The sequence below is a fragment of the Temnothorax curvispinosus genome, unplaced genomic scaffold (genome assembly GCF_003070985.1).
Source record: "Temnothorax curvispinosus isolate PA1 unplaced genomic scaffold, ASM307098v1 QBEX01006756.1, whole genome shotgun sequence".
Lineage (NCBI taxonomy): Eukaryota > Metazoa > Arthropoda > Insecta > Hymenoptera > Formicidae > Temnothorax > Temnothorax curvispinosus.
Window position 1 is genome coordinate 538,453 of NW_020216536.1, and position 20,855 is coordinate 559,307.

Consider the following 20,855-nt stretch of genomic DNA (forward strand, 5'->3'; position numbering starts at 1 on the left):
TTTTATCTCTCTTTTTTTAATAGCATACCTATTATTTCATCCGTTTAATAATTTCTTAGAAATTATATTAATTATTGCAGTTTATTAAATATTTTTATTCTCTATAAAAAGCGATAACGCTTTAAAGCTCATGAATTTAATATAACAATTTAAAATTGAAGCAAATAGCCACAGATGAAGCTAAATATGTACAGTATATGTGCTAAATATGTACAAATACGGATTAAAATATAAAGTTTCTAACGATTTAAAGGTCAATTTTGGTCTTTAACCAGCACTTTACTGCTATCTTTTAATAATAAAACTCGGATCTGAAAAATCCTATAATCAGATCAACTTCACACAATATATGATGCAGCTATTTCTCAATAAGAAAAAACCACGATATAATTCGATATAATCACTCTAATTCAGCCTGTCAAAAACTTGTCAATTACTTCTAGAGGGAAACGACAGTGACAAAAGACGAAGCCGAGGGGAGGGTCAAGCTCGTCCGATGAAGATGCCGCGCGAGATCGCGCCCGAACGCTCGTTTGAGAAAAAAGAAAGCGCGACCGCGGTTCAAGGTCGCTCGTCTGGACCAAGTTCGGAGCTCGTTGTTGCCGCGGTAAAAAGAAGAGGGATGATCGATGGTGAGAATCGACTGGGCTAGTCACTGTGGCTTCGTACAGGAGAAGACATCACCTTGCGGAGGAGGTGCCAGGACTCTACATTCGGCGCCTAACGCTCGAGGATCCCAGGAGGAGGGAACCGTCCGGTTCAAGGTCGCCGTCCCCGGCGCGCCATATCTGTCATCCTCGTAGCGGCTGTACGCGCTTGGCGCGAGGTTCCTCGAGGTATATCGAAGCGGATCGGAAATCTAGCAGGGACTCGAGATCGTCGAGAAATCTTGTTGACAAATACAGCCGTCTTTGCTAGCGAGTCGCGATCAGCTCGCCGGCGATGATTGACAAGTTGGATCTCTGCACCTGCAGCTTCAACCGCTTATACTATAATACCGAACCGGCAATTAAGCCATCGAGAACTGGTTTCAAAGAATTTTCGCGGGTTTCGTCTATATTTAGAGAAGAACGCTTTAACATATCGTTCGCTTGACAGTATACCTTATCCTGTTTGAATTTCTATTTATAGACATTGAAAACATTGAGAAAATTGTTCGAGTAGCAAGATAATTTTTTTTTTTTATAAAGTGCTCATTAAAGATTCTGCTATTTCGCACATCCTTCTTTATATCTTACATATACTTTGAGAAATGAAATTTTCTAGGACGCGTAAAGCAGAAGGGTTAATCAGTCCTGTCTGATTATTGAATGATTAACATCGACCGTGTACGAATTAACATAGTTGCGCTAAAGAGTCGAACTTCTCGAGGCGACGCGACCTGTGCGCGCAAGCCGAGACCTAGGGAAGTCGCGCTGTTCACGATGAACGCTCGCTAGGACCCCGTAATTAAACGTACTAAAATTTAACGGTCGGTCGGACGAACGTTGCTGCGACTTAATAAAAGCCTCCACGGACAATCGCCGTGAGGCCGCGGCACCATAACGTTATTAAAGCGGTTCTCGCATTAAAATACGAGCAGTATCGGTACGTCATTATCATCGACGTTTGATCTCCCTCTCCCTCGCCGTCTCATTCTCTCGTCCGCCGCGCGTCTTCGTCTTCAATCTTCCCCTCCGTAACGCGGCGAACCTGACCTCCGCGCGAGATCCGGGCAATGTTACCGGGTTTATTGCGACTTTGGAACGTGCTCTCGTTTCCCGCGTAGCGACCCTCGCCCGTCGCCGCCGAATCCTCCCACGTTCCGCCTGTATTCCCTTTGATCTGCGTGCCTTCTTCTTCCTTTCCCTGGAAGTCTTTCCGAGCGGCCGGCTACGCCTCATAGAACACGCTCTTTGCCCTCTCGGCAATTAAAGCTATTGCTCAATTCAGTAATCTGGAGCAGTTTGCGGATCGCGGATCACGCCAAGTCTTTTGAAATCTTGTTCATGGTATTATTCAAAGTATCCTCACGAACGGTGTATCGCCGATTGACTTGGTAATAATAGAGTAAATTAAGAATATGTGATATATTATTGTGTTTATATATAAACTCATTATATGTCTGATCGAAAAGGATCCTAAAACGAAATGTAAAATTGAACGTTTGCTAATGACTTGTATATGTATTCCACATTATGTTAACATAAAATATCTATCTCGAACGCCCAACATTATTTATGTTTTCCTCAAGAAGTCATAGTTTCTTTTAATTAACTTTCTGCTTTTTGTCGCTGTTCCAATTTACTCTTTTCGTTGTTTTTATTCGCATTCCTACTTTTTCGTGGGAATTCATTTCGATTTCATTATTAATTTATCCTTAATGAAATTTAGTCAACAAGAATAAATTAATTTTCAGAATAAATTATTTGTAGTCGCGATATTTATTTTTTTCTGAACGGACGAACGTAAGAAATAAAACAACGACGCGCCGCACTGATAAATTTACCGAATCATCTCTCGCCATGATTATTTTCGGTGTCCAGGGTATTATTTTTCCCCTCGTGCTCTTCCCGCGCTTCATTCTCCATCGCGCGAGCTCGCCTTTTTGCTCTCGCTATATTTTTTCATCCCCTCTTCTTGTTCAGCTTGCGGTTCAAGGTCGTAATCTTCTCGAGACCTCCTTTCTTTCAACCAGTTCTCCGCTTCGTCTCCCTTTTAATCTTTTTCTTTGGCCGTTCTTGCGCCTTCGTTTTCGAAGTTCAAGGCCTTCCTCTTCTTCTTGAATATTTTCTCCCGACCTCTTCCTCGTGTACTCGAATTTCTTCTTCCATGTTCTCATTTTCCATTTACTTGCTCCATTTCTCTCCAAACTTTTCTCTCCGGATCCTCTTTCTTTCTCCTTTCATCTCTGTTCATCTCGCTTTTCACTTTCAATTACTTTCCGCTCCAAGAACGTCACATCTTTTTTCCTCTTATCGTATTCGCCTCGGTAATCTCTTGTTTTCTCATTTTTCTTTTCTTTGTTGGTATAACTTATGTATTCAAATATTTTTCGATTTTATAGCATCATTTTTCTTTTTCTCTGTTATAAATTTTATACATCTTTTTTTTCGTGTTATCTTTGAAAGATTTGGTCTTTTCGTACTTCACTTTCGCCGTTCTTCCCACCAAGAACTTTGTTTCCCTTATTCCTTCTCGTTACCTCACGTTTACGTCCACCTTCTTCTCGGCGTTTCCTCTTTGAAGTGTCGTGCCCTCCAGGCTCCGCAATCACATCTAGTTATCCAGTTGTCTGAAGTCGAGGAGGGCGAGTACCCTTTCTCGTTGTCGTTACGAACCCTTTCTGCGCCGTCCACATCGTGCAATCATCGTGGCGAACGATCATTACAAAGTGAACGAAGCGAGAAGTGTTGCTAACTTCGTCGTGACACGAGCCCTGCGGCCCTTCGCTCGCCCGTCTTACGAAAGACATGTCTTCACTTTTATTTCTTCGCGAATGTTAGACGATAGCGATTCTCTCTTCGATGCCCTATGTTATCGTCGAAACTTTCCAATCTCGAAAGTTACATTTCCGACCGTTCACTCAATGGTAGATACTAAATTTTTTGAAATTTAAGAGGCACTGAAACTATATATGTCCACCTTGAACGCATGGCATGTTTAGATTTAAAGAAAGTGCAGAGCATGACTAGATTATTATAAATAAAAATATATTAGATATTACTTAAACATGTTGTTATTATTCTTATTTAAATCATATATCTATTTCTAATCTTTTTACCATTCAATCTATTTATATCTAGCTACAGATCTTGGCTGGAAAGGATTCGGAAGGAGAGCCCGGCTTTCTTAACAATAGTATCGCTGGAACTCCCGGAATCGCCGATTCCTTTAATAGAGTTCCAAGCAAACGCGCGTTGGAGACGTGACGAGTCCAATGTAGTCGTGAAAGACAAGGATGATATTTTAGACGAATTTCTAAAGAGGGTCACGGAGATTGAAAAGGATAGAGAAAAAGAAGGCCACGTAGGAAGAAGCAGCGTGTCCCGGAAAAGTCGTCGCAGTAGCAGAAAGGACAGCGAATCTTTGGAATGCACGAAAACACCCGCCACACTCGAGGAATGCACGAAAAACATTATCGAAGGTCAGTTTGTGTATCTTTTCTTCAAGATAAGATAACGAATGCGCGTGCCACTTTGGAAAAAAATAGCTTTGGTTCTCTAATATATCATTCTAAAAATTTTAAATGATAACTTTAAACTTTCTTCTGAAAATAAATCTGATATTCACACATTCGTTGAAGCGTATATAGTTAAGAAAGAAATATATACTGTGTAACACCTTACATAACATGCCATGCGTTACGTAGAAGGAAATAGGGTTGCAGTCCTCTGGATGTAGGTATACGTCAACCTCCTAACGCAATCCCTACTTTCGTCAGGCTCGGGCTCAGAATCTTTAGAACAAGATCAGGGATTTTCAGATTAAATCAGGTGTAACCCGGATAATGTCGCCTTCAAATTAGCCGATTCATTATGACTTAATTGTCCTTGGAGTCGACCGTGTTCGCGGATTATAAGACTGTCACAAAGAACACCGTAAAAAGTCCATATTTTCGCATTTATCGGCTTTACATTTAATTACCACTTTTTTGTTCACGCTATTTTATCCATGGCGAGACGTCGTTTTTTATCTATCTCCGCTCGACTTGCTCCGTGAGAGGTCTTTCGGAGCATCTACAGCTCGCGCTTACTTTTAAAGTTCGATCCTAGTCGGCGAGAGCTCGAGATCGGATTTCAGGGACGCGCGCCGCGCCGGCCGGCAGGATCGCCGTAAACGGACCTTGAAATTGTGTGGGCGCCTTTCGCGATTCCGTGGCGATTTATCGAAATTTTTCCGGCTGGCGTGCGAGAGACCGGCTTAAGAGGAGCGGCTAAGCAAACCACGAAATTCTCGGACGGCCAATATCGAATTTCAGGACCGAGCCGCGAAGGACCGACTCGACCGCAGGATACCGGCGACGACTGCATATGCTCCGAGATACCGAAGGATCTGCGAATTAACATTCGCAGGAAGACGGAGATCGCGCGTACTCCGCCGTGTACTCCGAGTCCGGAAGTGACTCACGCCATTCGGATCGCGATGAAGTATCACGGCCGGTCGGGATGCAAAGTCGGAGAGGACGAGAGTCTAGAGGAAGAGGAGGAAGAGGAGGAGGAGGAGGAGAAGGAGGAGGACGACGAAAAGCGAGCGGATGAAGAGGCGGAGAATGGCAGGAGGACGAAGAACGAGGGGAGCAAGAAGGATCTTCAAGGTCCATCGAACGCGAGGAAGGAATCGGTGAAGCACGACGCTCGCTGCGTCGGTGCGAACGCCACGTTAGACTTCACGCTAAATTGCAATAGCGTGCGACTCACTACTCGTGACACGAGTTTGAAAGCAGCGTCGAGAGGCGAGAGGCAGGAACGGCCGGAAACGCGAAGTTAGTTCGCGTGGGTTTCCTCTCGAAAGTGTTTCGCTCGAGATCCCGTGTTCCACACGATGGATGCTCCGCTGTGGCTTTAAATATACATATCGTAAAGCACATAATAGCTCGATGATTTCCCTACCTGCTCCCTTCGGTGTTTTTAGCCTGTCGGAATTTCTGCTCGCACGCGCCTGAACTAATCTCTTCTCTGAGATTTATCTTTTTTTTTGTACACTCAATAAAGTATTCATCTTGTTTTTAATTTTCAGTAAATGGGATAAATTAAAATGCTCGAGAAGTTGAATAAATTCTTCTCATAATGAATGAAATCTCCTTAATGTAAATTTGTTTAGTTTTAAAATCGAAATGTGTGCGTCAGAATAACTTATCGAATTCACGGTAATTGACACGATGACTCGCTCCAAGAGTTTTTGTCAACAAATTCAATGGGCGTGAGAGCGAATTTTGATCGAGTGTGTCTGCACAATAATTTGCAAAAACCGCATATCCATAATTTTGGGACTTGTCTAAACAAAAATGCCGACAACCAAGCATAACATAGCATTGACATGAAACATTCCTAAATTTTGCTATATTATACGATATTTAATCTTCGTGAGCGAATATTAACTTCATTAGCATGTTATATAGGAATATATATTTAATAAATTTAAGCTATTAAGTTTCTCCTATTTTTAAAATTCAAAAAAATATCCAGAAACCGATAAATATTGGTGAGAGTCATATAAATCCTAAGCATTTAGAAAATAACATTTTAACTAGTAGGTATAATAAATAATATATATTTAGCAGTGCCATCATCATATTTTTTATATTATTTTTTTAAATAAAAACTTGGAATATATAATACAAATTTTAAAAAGTTACACTATAAATAACGCTAAACACATTGAAGTTGTCGATAATTATTCATGGCCTTTGATTTGCCAGAATAAGAGCTAAACGTGATTTAAAGCACTCGGTATATTCAACGCATACCTACCACGATACAGCAAGTGTCTTAGCACGTGAAATCGCGAGATTCTCGGTGGAGATGCGACACAATCACGGCGGGGAGTTTCTAGATTTCGCTCGTCGCAAAAACCGATTCTCTTTTTCCGATGCCGAAAACCGTAAGTGGGAGGATCGTGCTCGCGCCAGTCGGCGAAACCGCTCGTGGAATCGTGAATCTTTCGCGAGCGGCAATAAATCGCAATCGTCGATTCGATTTCTGCGAACACGCGCGCGCGCGAGAGAGAGCATACGCGCAGATACGTCGAGGCGGCCTATTAATTAGCTCGTCTAATAAATCGCGACTGGGGTCGGGCGAGGGGAAGGAGAAAAGGGAGGACGGAGGGAAGAGTGAGACGCTATCACCCTTTCGGTTCTTCTCGCTTTCGATCACGGCTCGCAAGAAGAGGTAGGAGGAAGACAGAGGGAAGGAGACGGAATGGTGAGAAAGGGATGGAAGGGGAGGAAGAGGCCAGTATGCCGATCAAGAGGAACAAGAAGAAGAGGAAGCGGTCGAAAAAGAGAGATCATCGTACGAGTTTCGTGGTGGACCAAGCGCGCGAGATGAGAATCGCGCGTCTAGGTTGGCTCCATGGAAGGCCAAGCTGGGCCCAAACCGGGTGAGAGAAGTTGGCCGGCTCGTCTCCGTCTCTCTTTCTCTCTCTTTCTCTTTCTGTTCATCTTCTTTACTTTCCTCCTCCGCTTCTACCACGTCTTCCTCCCACTCTCGCGAGGCGGCCATCGCATTTTTATTTTGTCTGTGCTGCGCCGCGTTGCGCTGCTCTCTCTCTCTCTCTCTCTCTCTCTCTCTCTCTCTCTCTCTCTCTCTCTTTCTTGCCCTCTCCTTCCCTCTTTCTTTCTCTCTTTCTCTCTCTCTTCTTCGTAGGGCGAAAATGGTTCATGGCCGTTCCCGAACGCCGATTTCGCCGCGGATCCTGCGCGGAGGATCGACCTCTACTCCCCTTTATCCTGCGTCTCTTCTCCTGGTCCTGCCACTTTATTCGCCACGCTTCTTCGCTCCGGCCGCCTCCCAGTCGCGTCGCGGTTTTTCTTCGCGGTATTCCTTTCTTTATGCACGCGATTGCATCGTCCACCTTTTTAACGCGCCGTAATGGAATTTCTGTTTTCTACCGGCTAGATTATACCACCGCCTTCTCGAGGCGTTTTTTCGACCCCGTCGAAGTTTCGTTACTTTTATAACGGCCTGTAGAATAGCGTTTGGCCGAACAATGCGGGAGCCGTTTATCACGTGAGTCGTAAATCAATTTTTGAAATATAATAAACAAGTAATGAGATGCGGGTGTGTGCAAATCCATGCGATACTTTAGCGAGACTTTCAAAACACGATCGCTTTAAAATAAATGACTCATATAAATTATCAGCGGAGATCAATACGACTTATAATGATTTCAAGATGAATGACTCGTATATATAAGTTATCATTGTCTTTCGCAGCATTCTTTCGCAACATTTATATGCAAATTACTCTGTCGATTTATTTCTCTGTGAGATAATATTCTTTTTTTTTTTACTAAAAAACAGTGCTAATCTTATTATTACTGTTTTCTTTTATACTTTTTCCGTATTATTTTGAATTAATTCCGAAATTTAAAAATCTACTTTATTTTATAAGAACGTTTGATTTAACATCAATAATTATATAATTAACGCTTTCTTTCCTGTGTGTATTTCTTCAAGTTTTCCTGAAGAACGCATTTTCCGCGGTTACGGCATAATTGATCTAAAGAAGAACGCGCCAACTGCGATTATCGCCTAATTAAACTCCACATCCGATCAGCCAGGATGACGATCGATATTTCGTCCGTAAATAACTATCCTTTGCGTATCGCCAAGGGAGAGTCAAGAAAGGCGAAGGGATAGCGTGAAACAACGCGAGAGCGTGTAAGTTCTAATCGCAAAGAGTCCTTTCCCTTGGATCAAATTACCATAAATAATGATCCCTTTGCAATATTTATAGTAACTCATACCCTACGGCCTTAAGACCGCCTCACCCTGCCATTCTTCTCCCTCGCCCCTATCATTTCTTCGACTTTCTCTTGCCATTTTACCACCCTGCCGTCCGTGTCCTGCTCCTCCCATCGGCTCGCTCGATCGCGTCAAGTTTTCCGCCGCTTTTCTTTTGTATTTCTCGCCCGCCTTCGTTCGTCTGCCTCTCCCTATTCTCGGCATCGATTAACGTGTTTACCCGGTCGGCCGGGGATGCAAAAACGCGCGAACGGCCGCGCCGACCGCAATCGACGTTCGCGGAAGATCGCGGAATCGGAAAACAAAGGGGACTTTGTGCTCCGCTGATGAGACTGCGACGCCTCTCCTCCATCGCGTTTCTCTTCTTTTCTGTCGGATATAACGAGGCGCAGGGCGAGAGGAGAAGAGCCGAGAGGAGAGGGTGTCAGATAGGGAATTGGTATGTTGATTGTGTGTGCCGCGCCGGTGGAGAAAAAAAGATAGAAGAGAGATAAAGATGGAGAAAGAAGGGATTTAGCTTGTTGCACGTCTGGAGTCGGGTTCCGCTAAAGTCGTAATGCCGAAATAAGAAAAGCTTCGTTGGGGTCATTCGTTGATTAATTTAACAATAGTTAGTCTTCCTTGAACTCACATAATTGTGCATTTAGATTGTCGCACTTTTCATACGTGAAATTTATATGAATGCTGTAATTAATTCCCGGCGACCTTTTGAGTCTTCGAGTTTTTGAATTGGATATTACTCTCTCGGAAATAAATCATGTGCACTTGTCGTTAGCAAATGCATTTTATTTGCATACGCGGGCACGTCGACAGAGTTCGAAATTAAGATATCAAATTCGTCCCTTAAGTGGATTTCTCACTTGAGAAGATAAGGTTTCATTTAGCTTGGATAAGCCGATTAATTCTGCCGACTTTTTTAAACATTTGTGCGTCATGAACAACCTTTCCGTAACTCAAAATATAATTGACTTAAGAGCAAAATTAATATTAATTATTTATCGTGATAATATATAATTATCATTTTTAACAAAAATTTGAACATATAAATTGTCATTAACATTTCAATAGATCCGCAAGATCTAATTAATTGTATAACCAGTTTATTCGTGTGGTTATTCTTATGAGTTCGATGGATACCTCTAAATAGATCGTGTCTAAAAAAAAGCAGAATAAATTAATGATCTCTGTGAGATGGCTATGCATAAATTAGGCACACGACCGTTTATCTGTTGCAAACGAATTTCGTTAACGAACGATAAAATAATGAAGAAAACGACACTTCAAAAATGTTTATCGCGCCGAGAAATCTAGCAGGGGCAAAAGAGAAGAGGAGAGAAGGAAAGAGTCGAGGAGAGATAAAAGAAGTAGTAGATATATCCTTGATGAGCGATCGTTATCACGATGAAAATGCAGTCTCGAATCGATCCATGGCAGTCGATTCCTCTTGGCTCCTTTTATTAGACTGCCAATTTCGTGGCGTCTTCCACGGAATTCTCTTTTCTTCTCTTCCTCTCCTCCTTTTTTTATTCTCCCCGATACGAAATCTCGCTGACTCGGCCGCCGACAAAAATTCCTCCTCTAATCTCGAAGTGCCTTTTCGACGCTTATCTCGGAACGACGTGACGTCACGGCGGCGCACATGTTAACTCGTAAGAAGAATAATTCGATTATGCCAACGTCGGCCCGTCGGATTTCACAGTGGATCTCTTGTTATCCGATTTTTTTTTCTACACTCGCGGCTTTTTCTTCTCACTTTGTTTCCGGCGTCGACGCCTTTTTTCATGTGCCACATAAATCTTCGCTCGACCACGAAAGTAGCCGTGAAGTAGATATATCTTCAATTAAATCCGCCGTACAGTCACTTGAAATTAATTTTTTACTCGGATCTTTACGTTCAGTCTCTGAAATTTATTTTTTTACGTCATCGTACAAATGAAATTGTATCACGAACGCAAAGAATAAGATTCGTTTGACAAATCCGATAGAGCAAAAGTTATCGTATGCGCAATCGTCGGTGAAATAGGACTTTTTCTTCCACTTCCGTCGCGAGCTGGCTAGTAGACGTGTTTCCGTTTCGGATTTTCGTTTCATTTATTTCAATGCGATCGATCTGTTCGGAAGCATTTCTACAATTCCACCGGTATATATTCTCACGATCGAGGGACCGAGCGGAGGAGGGAGAATTTCAATTTCCCCGTCACTAACCTCGCTTCCATCAATCTCCAGAACCGCGCTAGCCGAGTGGAAAACGAACCCCGATGACTTCCCGGCTGCGAATTCAATGTTTTAATAAAATTTCAAAGGTCATGGTTACTTCACGCAATATTTTCTAATAAGTTCTGATACACATATCTATTTATTCACATAACTTACGTTTTATTACTTTCTTCTTCACTCATTTTTAATTAAGCACCATTTTTTTTTTACAAATCCTAAAGCTTTCGAAAAAGATCTGATCCTGAAAATTATGATTACTTTGCAATAAAAATAATTGTTTTATCTGTCAGATATTCGACAATAGATTTACATAATCGGATAAAGGTGCCCGAAAGCATCGAATATTCTGTATCTTCTGGGCTCGAGCAATTTCCTTTCGTCTCGATGAATTTTCTGCTTCACAGCGGAGGCGAGTTAATGAGAATATAATCTTAGTTGTGCGTGGTCTCACTCGTTCCGTACGGACGACGTTCCCGCCATTTCGCGTTCCACGTCTTCTTCGTCTTCTCCCTCCCCCGTATTCTCTGTACGGTATCCGGTCCTTCCTTCCGGCAATTACTCTCGTCTCGACGTCGCATGGAATTATTATCGTCTGTAACCTATCGGACGAAAAGCCAGAAAGACGTTCGCTGCATCTCGCGACTCCTGCTCCCCATTTTTATGTGAATGTCTCGACAATAAACATCATTAATGCACGTACCCTGTTAACGCGCGATTTATTCCGGGACTGATTTATTCCGACAATTTCGACGGCTAATAAATTTAAATCCGCGTTGAAAACGTTACTGATTGCGAGATGAAAGATTCATGGAAATTTTCAATGAATCGATAACGATGATATTTAATTATTAATCTCTTCTAGTTTCTCTTAGATCACTTTCTGGATCCGAAACCGCTAGATGTAAAATTATTCCGCGTAATATATAATGAAAGAAGATAAATGTGATATTAATATATATAATACTATTGCAAAAGGAAAGTATATTTTGATAAGCAAATATTTTTCAGAGTTGTATTCTGTGATACATAAATTTTAATGTACAATTTCAACATATATTTATAAAAATTCAACTTTTTCATTACCCGAGTATGAAAGTTTTAGTAAAATAAGTGCCTGTCGTGAAATAATACCTATCGCTCCTTTCGGCATCAGCCAAATTTCAGTGCCGCCGCCAATTGCAATTCGAAAGACGCTTATTAAAGCGTGCATTACGAGCACAATGGCCCGGCACCGACCGCACAGGAAGGCTTCTATCACCGCTGATTTAGGTTCATTAGGATTTTTATTAATAATTTCGCTAATTGCCGGGTTTGCCGAATTAATTATGGGCGTCTGGAAATCGCATGTGTCTCGCGCCAATTGCGTCTGTAAGGACCGATACACTGTAAAAAATAAGAATGCACGAAGCACGGAATAAATGTCGGATATGGCAAATAATCAAATATGAAAAAAGAAATGAATATTAGAAACTGATGTTTTGTACACATAAATATCGAGACGTAAAGTTACGTGAATTATCAGAGAACTTAAAATTATATGGATTATAAGCTATTCTTTTATGGTTTCTTTCGAAATTAGAAACATATTATTAGCTAGCTAACAAAAAAATAAAATTAATTAACGGCTAATGTGAAAGTAGTTTTAAATTCGTTGAACTATATAGATTGAAAAAGAAGCAGATAAAAAATGATGATTAATCATCCGTTAAAAATTTGTTCGTAATGATAATCGCAGATGGTTTTTCCACTGTCGAAACGAGGAGTTCCAAAATGAGTAAACGAGAAATTAACAAGAAGAGACCTTGTACGTGATGCGCTAAACGATCGATATTGCAAGAGAGAACCATCTTCTTTGATTAAATTTTCAGAAGCTTGTTCCGAGAAGAACAAGCGCCGGCCGGGGTACGGCACCGGCGTGTAATTCGATTTGCGAATTGTGCATCCAACGAAGGAGGTGCGAGGATAGCCCAGATATCCTCGATGAGCCCGACGCCTCAACAAGTTGTATACATATAATCTGACCCAGATCCCAGGGTCTAAGTGAGGTTTAACACGAGGGAGAAAAGGGGAAACAGAAGGAAGAGGAACAGTGGGTGGAGATGGAGAAGGAGAAGGAGGTCCGGAGGGTTCCTCAGAAGCAGACAAACAAAATATAACAGCACGAGTTACAAGGAAGGATCCCGGCAAGATGAGGGGTCTCTTTCCTCCTCTTTCTCCTCCTCCTTCTTCCTCTTTTGCCTCTTCTTCTTACTCTCTGTCGCTCTCCTTCGCTTCCTCCACTCTCGTCCATCTCCAAGAAGGCAGAGGGGCGGGAGGGAGAATGAACCCTCTTGAAGCATGAATGGATTACGAAGAGCCGTGTTCATTCATTCGCTCCTTGGCGGCCTAGAAACCCACAAAAAGTGTATCTCTTCACCACGACCATAGACTACGGCGATGGTCGTGGACTTCGACCATAGGCTTCATCACTCCTTCCCACTGCTTCCTTTCCCATCCCTCGCGGGATCCTCCACCTTGCGGATCATGCTCACGTGCGATACGGGTAAATTGAGCTCCTCGGATTTATCCCCGAAGACTGATGGAAAAAAAATAAAGATTAATCCTTCTTTAGCATACGACAATATTTGTGGTTCGCGGCCTAGTAAGACTTTGATAATAAAGGGAAATAAAGATCGATATTGTTTGCACGCTTGACAATGACACGTAGATGACCAAAAGAATGATTTTGCGAACTAACACATTAAAATGCATTATTAAACTGACCAATTATGATCAGCTGAAGAGCTAGTTGAAGCTGTTGGATTGTATGCACGTGAGACATAGCCAGGGCGGATATTAATTTGTTCGGAAGGCAATAGACATATTTATAACATGAACATGGTGTGATACAGTGACATCGTGGACGACAGCATCTCTTCGACGGGCTGAGCGGAAGGCAGAAGCGCCGCGAGAGCTCGTCTGACCTTTCTCAAAGTTTCGGATCCCCCGAAGGAGGGACACGAGGGACTGCCTAATGGAGATGGAAAAAGGGAGAACGAGACGTCGGTTCGCGGAGGGTCGTCGCTTTTTGCCCGTCTGAGATGTCGCCGCCAAATGTGCGAAAGGAAGCTCCTCTACCGCTCGTGCACGCCGCTTCGCGCCTAATTGAAAGCGACAGTGACCCACTTATGCCACCTATGTTATAGATTTCTTTTTGCTTACCACCACGAGCGAGCTGATACCCCGTTAAAAGATACTCATCACCGCTAACTGCGCAGCGGCAGTCGCGGTAAATAAATAATCAAATTTGGATCTTTTTAAAATCTTTTATATTTTAAAATAATCTTTAAAATCATATCGAAAGAAAGACATTTGATTTGAATGGAAATATTTAAACAGGATAGGTTGTGTTTTAGCAATTTATTTATCATTGGGCTATTGCTTACGTCATTTCCGCTTTTAGACTTAAAAGACGATAATTCCATAAGAAATTTAAAGATTGTCAGAGAAAAAATAATTTCGTCTTCAGATATTCGATAATAAATATCAAAGGCTTAATATAACAATGCATCGCGCATGCCGAGAAACCAAGAGTTAAGGACCGACTAACTGTTGCCGGTATCACCGACCGTGAAAACACAAAGGACATACATACCTGCGAAGCAGGAAGACTTTTGCGGTACATGAAGATCTCTCGTGACTCCCCGGTGAACGATGTAGATATTTCTACGTACATATCCCGCGGGGTAATTACTATCGGCTGGAGAGGACCGCACAGCCCGGGAGAGATTTGCTGACTTATTATTTCTTAGTGATTTTCTGAATTGCGCCGGGCACGAACGCGAGACGATGTCTTCGTGACGTAAACGAGATAATGGGCTCCGCTCGCGTACCCACGATGTAGACATAATGACGACGGTCTTAGAGGATTATAGTTCGTCCATATAACTCTCAACTCTCAACCATCCTCCCTTTGCTGCTACGTTCGCCATGCTCCACCGATCTCTCGGCGATCCCTCACCGCGACCGGGTTAATTGACAATAATAAGAGACAAAACGCGCGCGCGCGCGGGAGCGGAAAGAGCTCGGCGGTAATAACGCGGTGAGCTCGCGCGTTATAGCGATACATATGTGTAAATCACGATACGGATCTGATTAACAAACAATATTCTGAGATAAAACCTTTTGTTGCTAAGAATATTTCTGAAAGATATACATTTGATATATATATATATATATATATATATATATATATATATTAAAATAATGTTAAGCGATAATTAAATTAAAACGTATTAAATGCTGTAGGTCTTTTAGAGTCTTTTTTAGGATTCTTTTCTTTTGTTGCTAGATTGATAAGCCAAAATGAAGTAACGTAATAAAGTTTATCTAACTTATACTTTAAAGTTATTGCGAAGGAATTTTGTACAATATTTCATCTTTGGAGACAGGCACTCTTAAGTCTTCTTTTGTGTAACTTGTAACTTTCTAACGATAACATCGTTATCGTCACGTGTTATCGTTTAGTAGATATAATATGTCTATGTAACAATACTAGCAAGAGATCTTATCGTTGAAAAGTTATTGAATAGGCATACAAAAGAGAATAGAATTTCTTCACACGGAATCACGACGCTGCGACGTCGTTAACGTTTCAGGCGAACGCTGGCGTCGATTAGGGGTGGCGATGGCGGAGGGACACACGAAGCCGGGAAAAAGATAAGTACCTGTTGGAGCAGGGCTTTTCTCTTTGGTCCACCATTAGAGCAATTTTAACGTCTCCTCTGTTAGGGCGGCAAAAAATGCCGGTGAGTCGTTGCGCTAGACTGAAGAATGATCGGAGAGGCGCCAAACCTGGTTCGACTGCTCTGCCCCTCTCCCTCCCTCTCGCCTTCTCACTCTTTCTCTCTCTCTTTCTTTGCTCTTCTTCTTGTCTTCCCCTATCTCGATCCCCCGCTGTCTTGTCATCCTTTTCCCTCTCGCGACGACGCATATTGTCCTTTTCGCTCCAGCACTCGAAAATAGGATCTCCCTCTTCGTCGCTCTAAACCTGCGGGCTTCTTTTTTTTCCACGGTTCCTTTTTTCAGCGTTCAGCTCGCTCCTCCAGGACTCGTTAGATTCACTCGGGGATTATGTTTCGTGCTATTATAGCTCTCGAGGAACACCCCCGCGCATCCCTTCGTCCTCCCCCTTCTTCCCTTCGCTTCCTTCTGCGTTCCTTCTGCGCCGTCGATGTTACTCCTCATCTTCGGCTATCGATTTATTGATCTTCTCTCGGAAGAATCTCCGGCGCGAGATAAGAAATCTACCGTGTCCGCAGCTTACCTATACGAGAACGAAAATATTCTCTCATAAGTGATATAATAATATTTAGCAAGTGCATAGATTACGTTGATCATTAAATACCATCAAGAGTTTGGCTAAAAGTTTCATTACTTTGAAACTTGAAGACGAATGTATATATCATTGTACCTTTAAATATACAAATTAAATTAAACCTACATTACATTACCATACTTCCATATAATAAATAACAATATTTATCGTAATGCAATAAGTTGAATTTTTTTATTCTCCACAAAATGCACGATATTTCACCTCAAATCTGCCGTTATACTCCATCGATTCATAGCCTATTATCCTTGGAATTCGCGAAAATGTAGACAGCTACGTCTTTCTTGCGAAACTATCTCTAAAGTAAATTCCGGACATTTGTAGACGACACGAGTAACCGGCGGGATATGCACGCGAGGAAAGCGTTAATACAGTATCAAAATCCGCATACCACGGGCGACTTCGAGGGGAGTACGGGCATTAATTTCGGCGACGTGCAACGGCACGGCGCGCAAAAAGGAAATCGCGAGACGCGGGATCTCCACGTGGGATCAGGTATATCCTTGGCACACAGGAGCTGTCCGTCTCGGTCCCTCCGCTGAATGTTAGAAGATATATTATACTCGAAGAGGGTGGTAACACTTGTTTGATTCAATTCCAGGAACAGGCTCGAAGGCGGCCGCTCAATTTTTCTTCCGTCGTGGAAGTTGCGACGCTAGTACTTATCACGTTGGTTGAGTGTGTGTTCGCACACGCATACAAGTGCATGCATACACGTACGCACAGTTGTTGGCATCTCGCGAATTCACAGCCATTATCACGTCTTGATAAACTTATCCTTGAAAATTATCCGCTATAGAATTTCCGTAATATACATATATATACCTATATAAATTTGTTTTAAAGATTTTTGTTCAAAATTATATTTTTCGCTTTATCAAAATATACCTATATTAACGCAACAATTTCATGTACTTATAACTTGTTTTCCGACAAGCATGTGTACTCGGTGCTATCTTTTATCTTTTTCTTGGACAGGTAGTTTGTAATGTTCACCTCACTGAATTGTTGAACGACGTTTACCAGCGCAAGGTGTTTTCTTTTTTCTCGTTAATTATGTGACTTCACCGCAGGTGACCGTCATCTTATTTACTAACTGAGAGTAGCCTGAAGTAAACAAAACAGCGTTGTACAGACTTACGGTGGAAAAAACTACCTGTCGAAAAAACTGCGTCATCGTTTTGACGACACGATGCGCACAGGTGAATGCAATGGGCCATTGAACCAACGATACAACCTGTTGCAATAAAATTCTCGCGTCTACCTGGGCAAGGGAGAGAAACGGAGTAGGTAGATGGAAGTTTCATCAGGATGTTTGCCGCCGTTTGTGGCGTAATCAGGACGCTAGACAAGGACTACCTGCGGAATTCACATAATAGAGAATACAAGGCGGAAGGAATGGAAGAATGCGTTTAGTTTTGTTCTATTTAGAGCGCGAAAAGAAGCATATGCTTTTTTTATATTAAAATGTCAGATTCGTAAATTATATCACGTTGCAGTAAAATTTTAAAATAAATCAAAAGAAATCTATAATTTATATATATATATTTATCATTTATTATATGAAAATATATAGAAACTTGTTTATTTTCTTTTACGGAATAGCAGATTATTCTTAAGTTAGTAGAATTAATAAATCTCTGAGAGCGGCACAGAATCATAATTTGTACAAGTCGATGTTCAGCAATTCTCGTAAAAGAAAAGTAAATAAAAGAAGAGAAGAGAGAGAGACAAAAAGAGAGAAAAAGGAATGAGAGAGAAGAGAGAAGGAAAGGTAGGATGAAGAACGTGCGGAGGCCGCAAGAAAGTGTGGCAAAAGTTGTCGCGGTTGAGGCCTGCACGGGACTCATGGGCACGCGTTAGTCCCGATTATGTGCCGAAAAAGGACCTTTAGGAGGAAGAACCCCGGTAGAGGAGAGTAGGTAGAGGGCCCGGGAAAGAAAGAAAGCGGAACGTGGCCGAGGAAGGAAGCCCCGGCTTTAATTCCTGCTATTATTGAAATACGCGACCGCCACGTGCCAAGGGACGACGGGGTTCTTCCTCTGCCCCCGTTCGATAGCTCCGACCACGAACAGCCCGGACGCTCGTTCAGCACCTCACGCGAAAAGGTAAGATGCAGCCGGGATGCAACCGTCGGTCCCGATCAGGATTCACGGGACCCTGCCATTCGTGAATCACTCGTGCAAAGGGCTTCGTAAAGTTACGATTACGTTTTGTTGCATTCCTGAAGGTACTCGATGAGTCAGAAGGTAAAATCATTGCTCAGTGAGTCATTCGCATATTCTAAGTTGTTTCTTATAATGACGATTTCCTTGCTTTTTTCTCATTATTACGAACTTTACTCTTACAAAAACTGACTGATAAGAAGGAACTGTATAGTCATACAATGCAAAAGAAGATAATATATATAATCTACTTTCGGTAATAGTAAAATATGAATTCAATATCGAACCAAATAAGTCGCTGCTTTAGAAATTGAATCTTTAATAAATATTGAGCTTCGATAATCGTGAAAATAAGAAACATTTTATTGTCAGTATTTTATTCGGATCACGTTTGTTTAAAAATAGATTAGATTATCACTAATATTTCAATTTGAAAAAATATATGGAGTAATTTATGGGAATTATCGATACATTTTTCCTTTTAAAAGATAAACAATAAATAATAAATATGGTGATATCTGGATAGATATTTTACACAGAATTCTTATACAATGATGATATAACACACACATTTCATATGTTTTTTATGGTTTGTAATAATTAAATTTAATATTAACAAGCATGCAACTCATCAAAATGAAGCGTCTTCAAAATTTAATATATCTAATAAAATATTCTTATCTTTCAAAGCAGTATGAAAACTTGCTATATATTGTATTTATCTAATGATATCATAAAAAATGTTTTATTACATAGTTAATCGATGGATATCGACGAATATCGTAATAAATTTACGTATCATCCTGAAACGCGCGGAAACATAGTCTTCGGGGCGGGTAATAAAATTCGTAACAACACTCATTTTGCAAATATTAATACAATCTGAAAGCTATAGCCTCGGGTTAACAGCACGTGCAATCTCGACAACGTTCGATTTTCCGAGACAGTGTTTAACATAAACGCTAACGACGGTCTTTAGTTGCTCGACTCGATGGTGCGCGAAACCGCTAATAATAGCGCTTCGACCGGCCAAGTGTTAAAGATTTAGATCTCGTTCGGGCGCTTACGTCTAAATCCCATTTCACACAATTGCGTACGTGCGTCTGCGAACGTCGGTGTTCCCGCGTCTCCTCCGGGATACAAATTGGCGAGATCACACGGCGAGATCGTTGCGATGACGAAAATTATATGTACCGATCGCCGGAACATTCGAGTTAAGTGCCTCGTACGCACTCGTTCCCGCATGCAAATGCGACAGATCGCCGATAAACATGGTAGCTCGGTGGCTCGCCGTCATAATATTGCGGTTATTATCGTGACGGCTCGAAGCGCAATCTCACCTTGCGCAAACACCTGCGAGCGCGACGCCCGATGTGTTTCATTACGATGTGATTCATCGCGCCAGGGAAATACTGCATCGTAAGCTTCGTTCATTCATGAACGTCATCGCGCGTATGTGCGTGTTGCTTCCGAAGCCCGTGATAATGCCGCGATTGTTAAAACCGTTTGCGGAAATTAATACGCAAGGTGGGACGGACTCGCGAAAGAGAGAGAGAAAGAGAGAGAAAGAGAGACTCGCTTGTCACGCCGCGAATTACAGGTAATTGCTTTCTTCGATGTTTTTATGAATTTTAAATATTTTTGATTAATGGCAACGATCAAATGCACAATCGATAATAATAAATTATTGCAGAGGAAGACGAGCGATACTGAAAGGGATAAAATGTGTTTAATTTCATAATGATAAATTGATGGCTTATTCAAATGTAAGCTATTATTATAACTAATATTGCCGTAATGCAAACGATGTTATAAGCAAAAAGAAAAGATTGCAGTTCTTCAAACATTTATGTGTCTGTGTCAAACACGTTCTCAGCAAATTCAAAAATGTCAGATACAAGAAACCATCCTCCACCGCCTCAGGTTTAATTTGCCTTACGCAAACGATCTCGCGCAGGATCTCGGCAGTATTTTCGCGGTATATCCACCGATTTTATCCGCATCACTGTTATTCTCGTAATTAAACATTATAAGCCAATTAATAATCGAACGTGTGTCTGGACCAAGCGCGGCTGGGAAACGCGCGCCGGAACGCTCGGGCGTAATTACAGAGGATGAATTATTCCACGTCGAACGAATTACTCGACGCATATAATTCCCGGTGAATTTATAAATTCGATTAAAATCCAACCAACGCAGCGCAAGGCACGTCCTTCGCCGTTCATTGTGACCAGTGGGAGTCGCGCGATGTTCGGATGCTGGAATCGTCGGATTCGCAGAACGGCTACGAGTTCTGCCGTTGTAGTTGACAGCAATTTGTGAATGTGTTTAAGTTGATATGTCCTTTTCCCTGTCATTACGCAACAGTTTATTTCGGCACGAATGGTAAATTGGCATAAAATTGGAGCGCGTCTCGCTTATATCGTTCGTCCGTCGTCGCGCGTCTCAGAGGTATCTCGGTCTACCTGGGACCGAACGTGGCGAACGTGAGGGACCCAGCAGCCTGTAAATCCAACGGGCTCTCCAGGAGGTGCAAAAGCTCGACGCGCGCAAACATCTGTCTCATTACGGGGGATTCATTACGCCGGGGCGCGCGATGTCACGTCGTCGTTGTCGTAACGCTCGCTCATGAATAATAACGGCGCCGACGCCG

The 20,855-nt window shown here is 42.0% G+C and overlaps 1 protein-coding gene across 1 annotated transcript; it reads left to right on the forward strand.

The window, feature by feature from the left end:
* Nucleotides 1–502: 502 nt before the first annotated feature.
* On the forward strand, nucleotides 503–5,537 carry LOC112456355 (PR domain zinc finger protein 2-like). The gene is made up of 4 exons (XM_025018832.1): nucleotides 503–584; nucleotides 638–836; nucleotides 3,786–4,126; nucleotides 4,961–5,537. Exons 1-4 carry the CDS (start codon nucleotides 503–505, stop codon nucleotides 5,467–5,469), a joined length of 1,131 nt encoding a protein of 376 aa, XP_024874600.1. The 3' UTR covers nucleotides 5,470–5,537.
* The last annotated feature ends 15,318 nt before the right edge of the window (nucleotides 5,538–20,855 follow it).

What these genes read in the sequence shown, in the direction of transcription:
- LOC112456355 (XM_025018832.1), top strand. Translation starts at nt 503, where the DNA reads ATGCCGCGCGAGATCGCGCCCGAACGCTCGTTTGAGAAAAAAGAAAGC. An exon ending in AGGTCGCTCGTCTGGACCAA is followed by an intron (nt 585 to 637) that starts GTTCGGAGCTCG and finishes ATCGATGGTGAG; the next exon opens with AATCGACTGGGCTAGTCACT. An exon ending in CACGAAAAACATTATCGAAG is followed by an intron (nt 4,127 to 4,960) that starts GTCAGTTTGTGT and finishes ATCGAATTTCAG; the next exon opens with GACCGAGCCGCGAAGGACCG.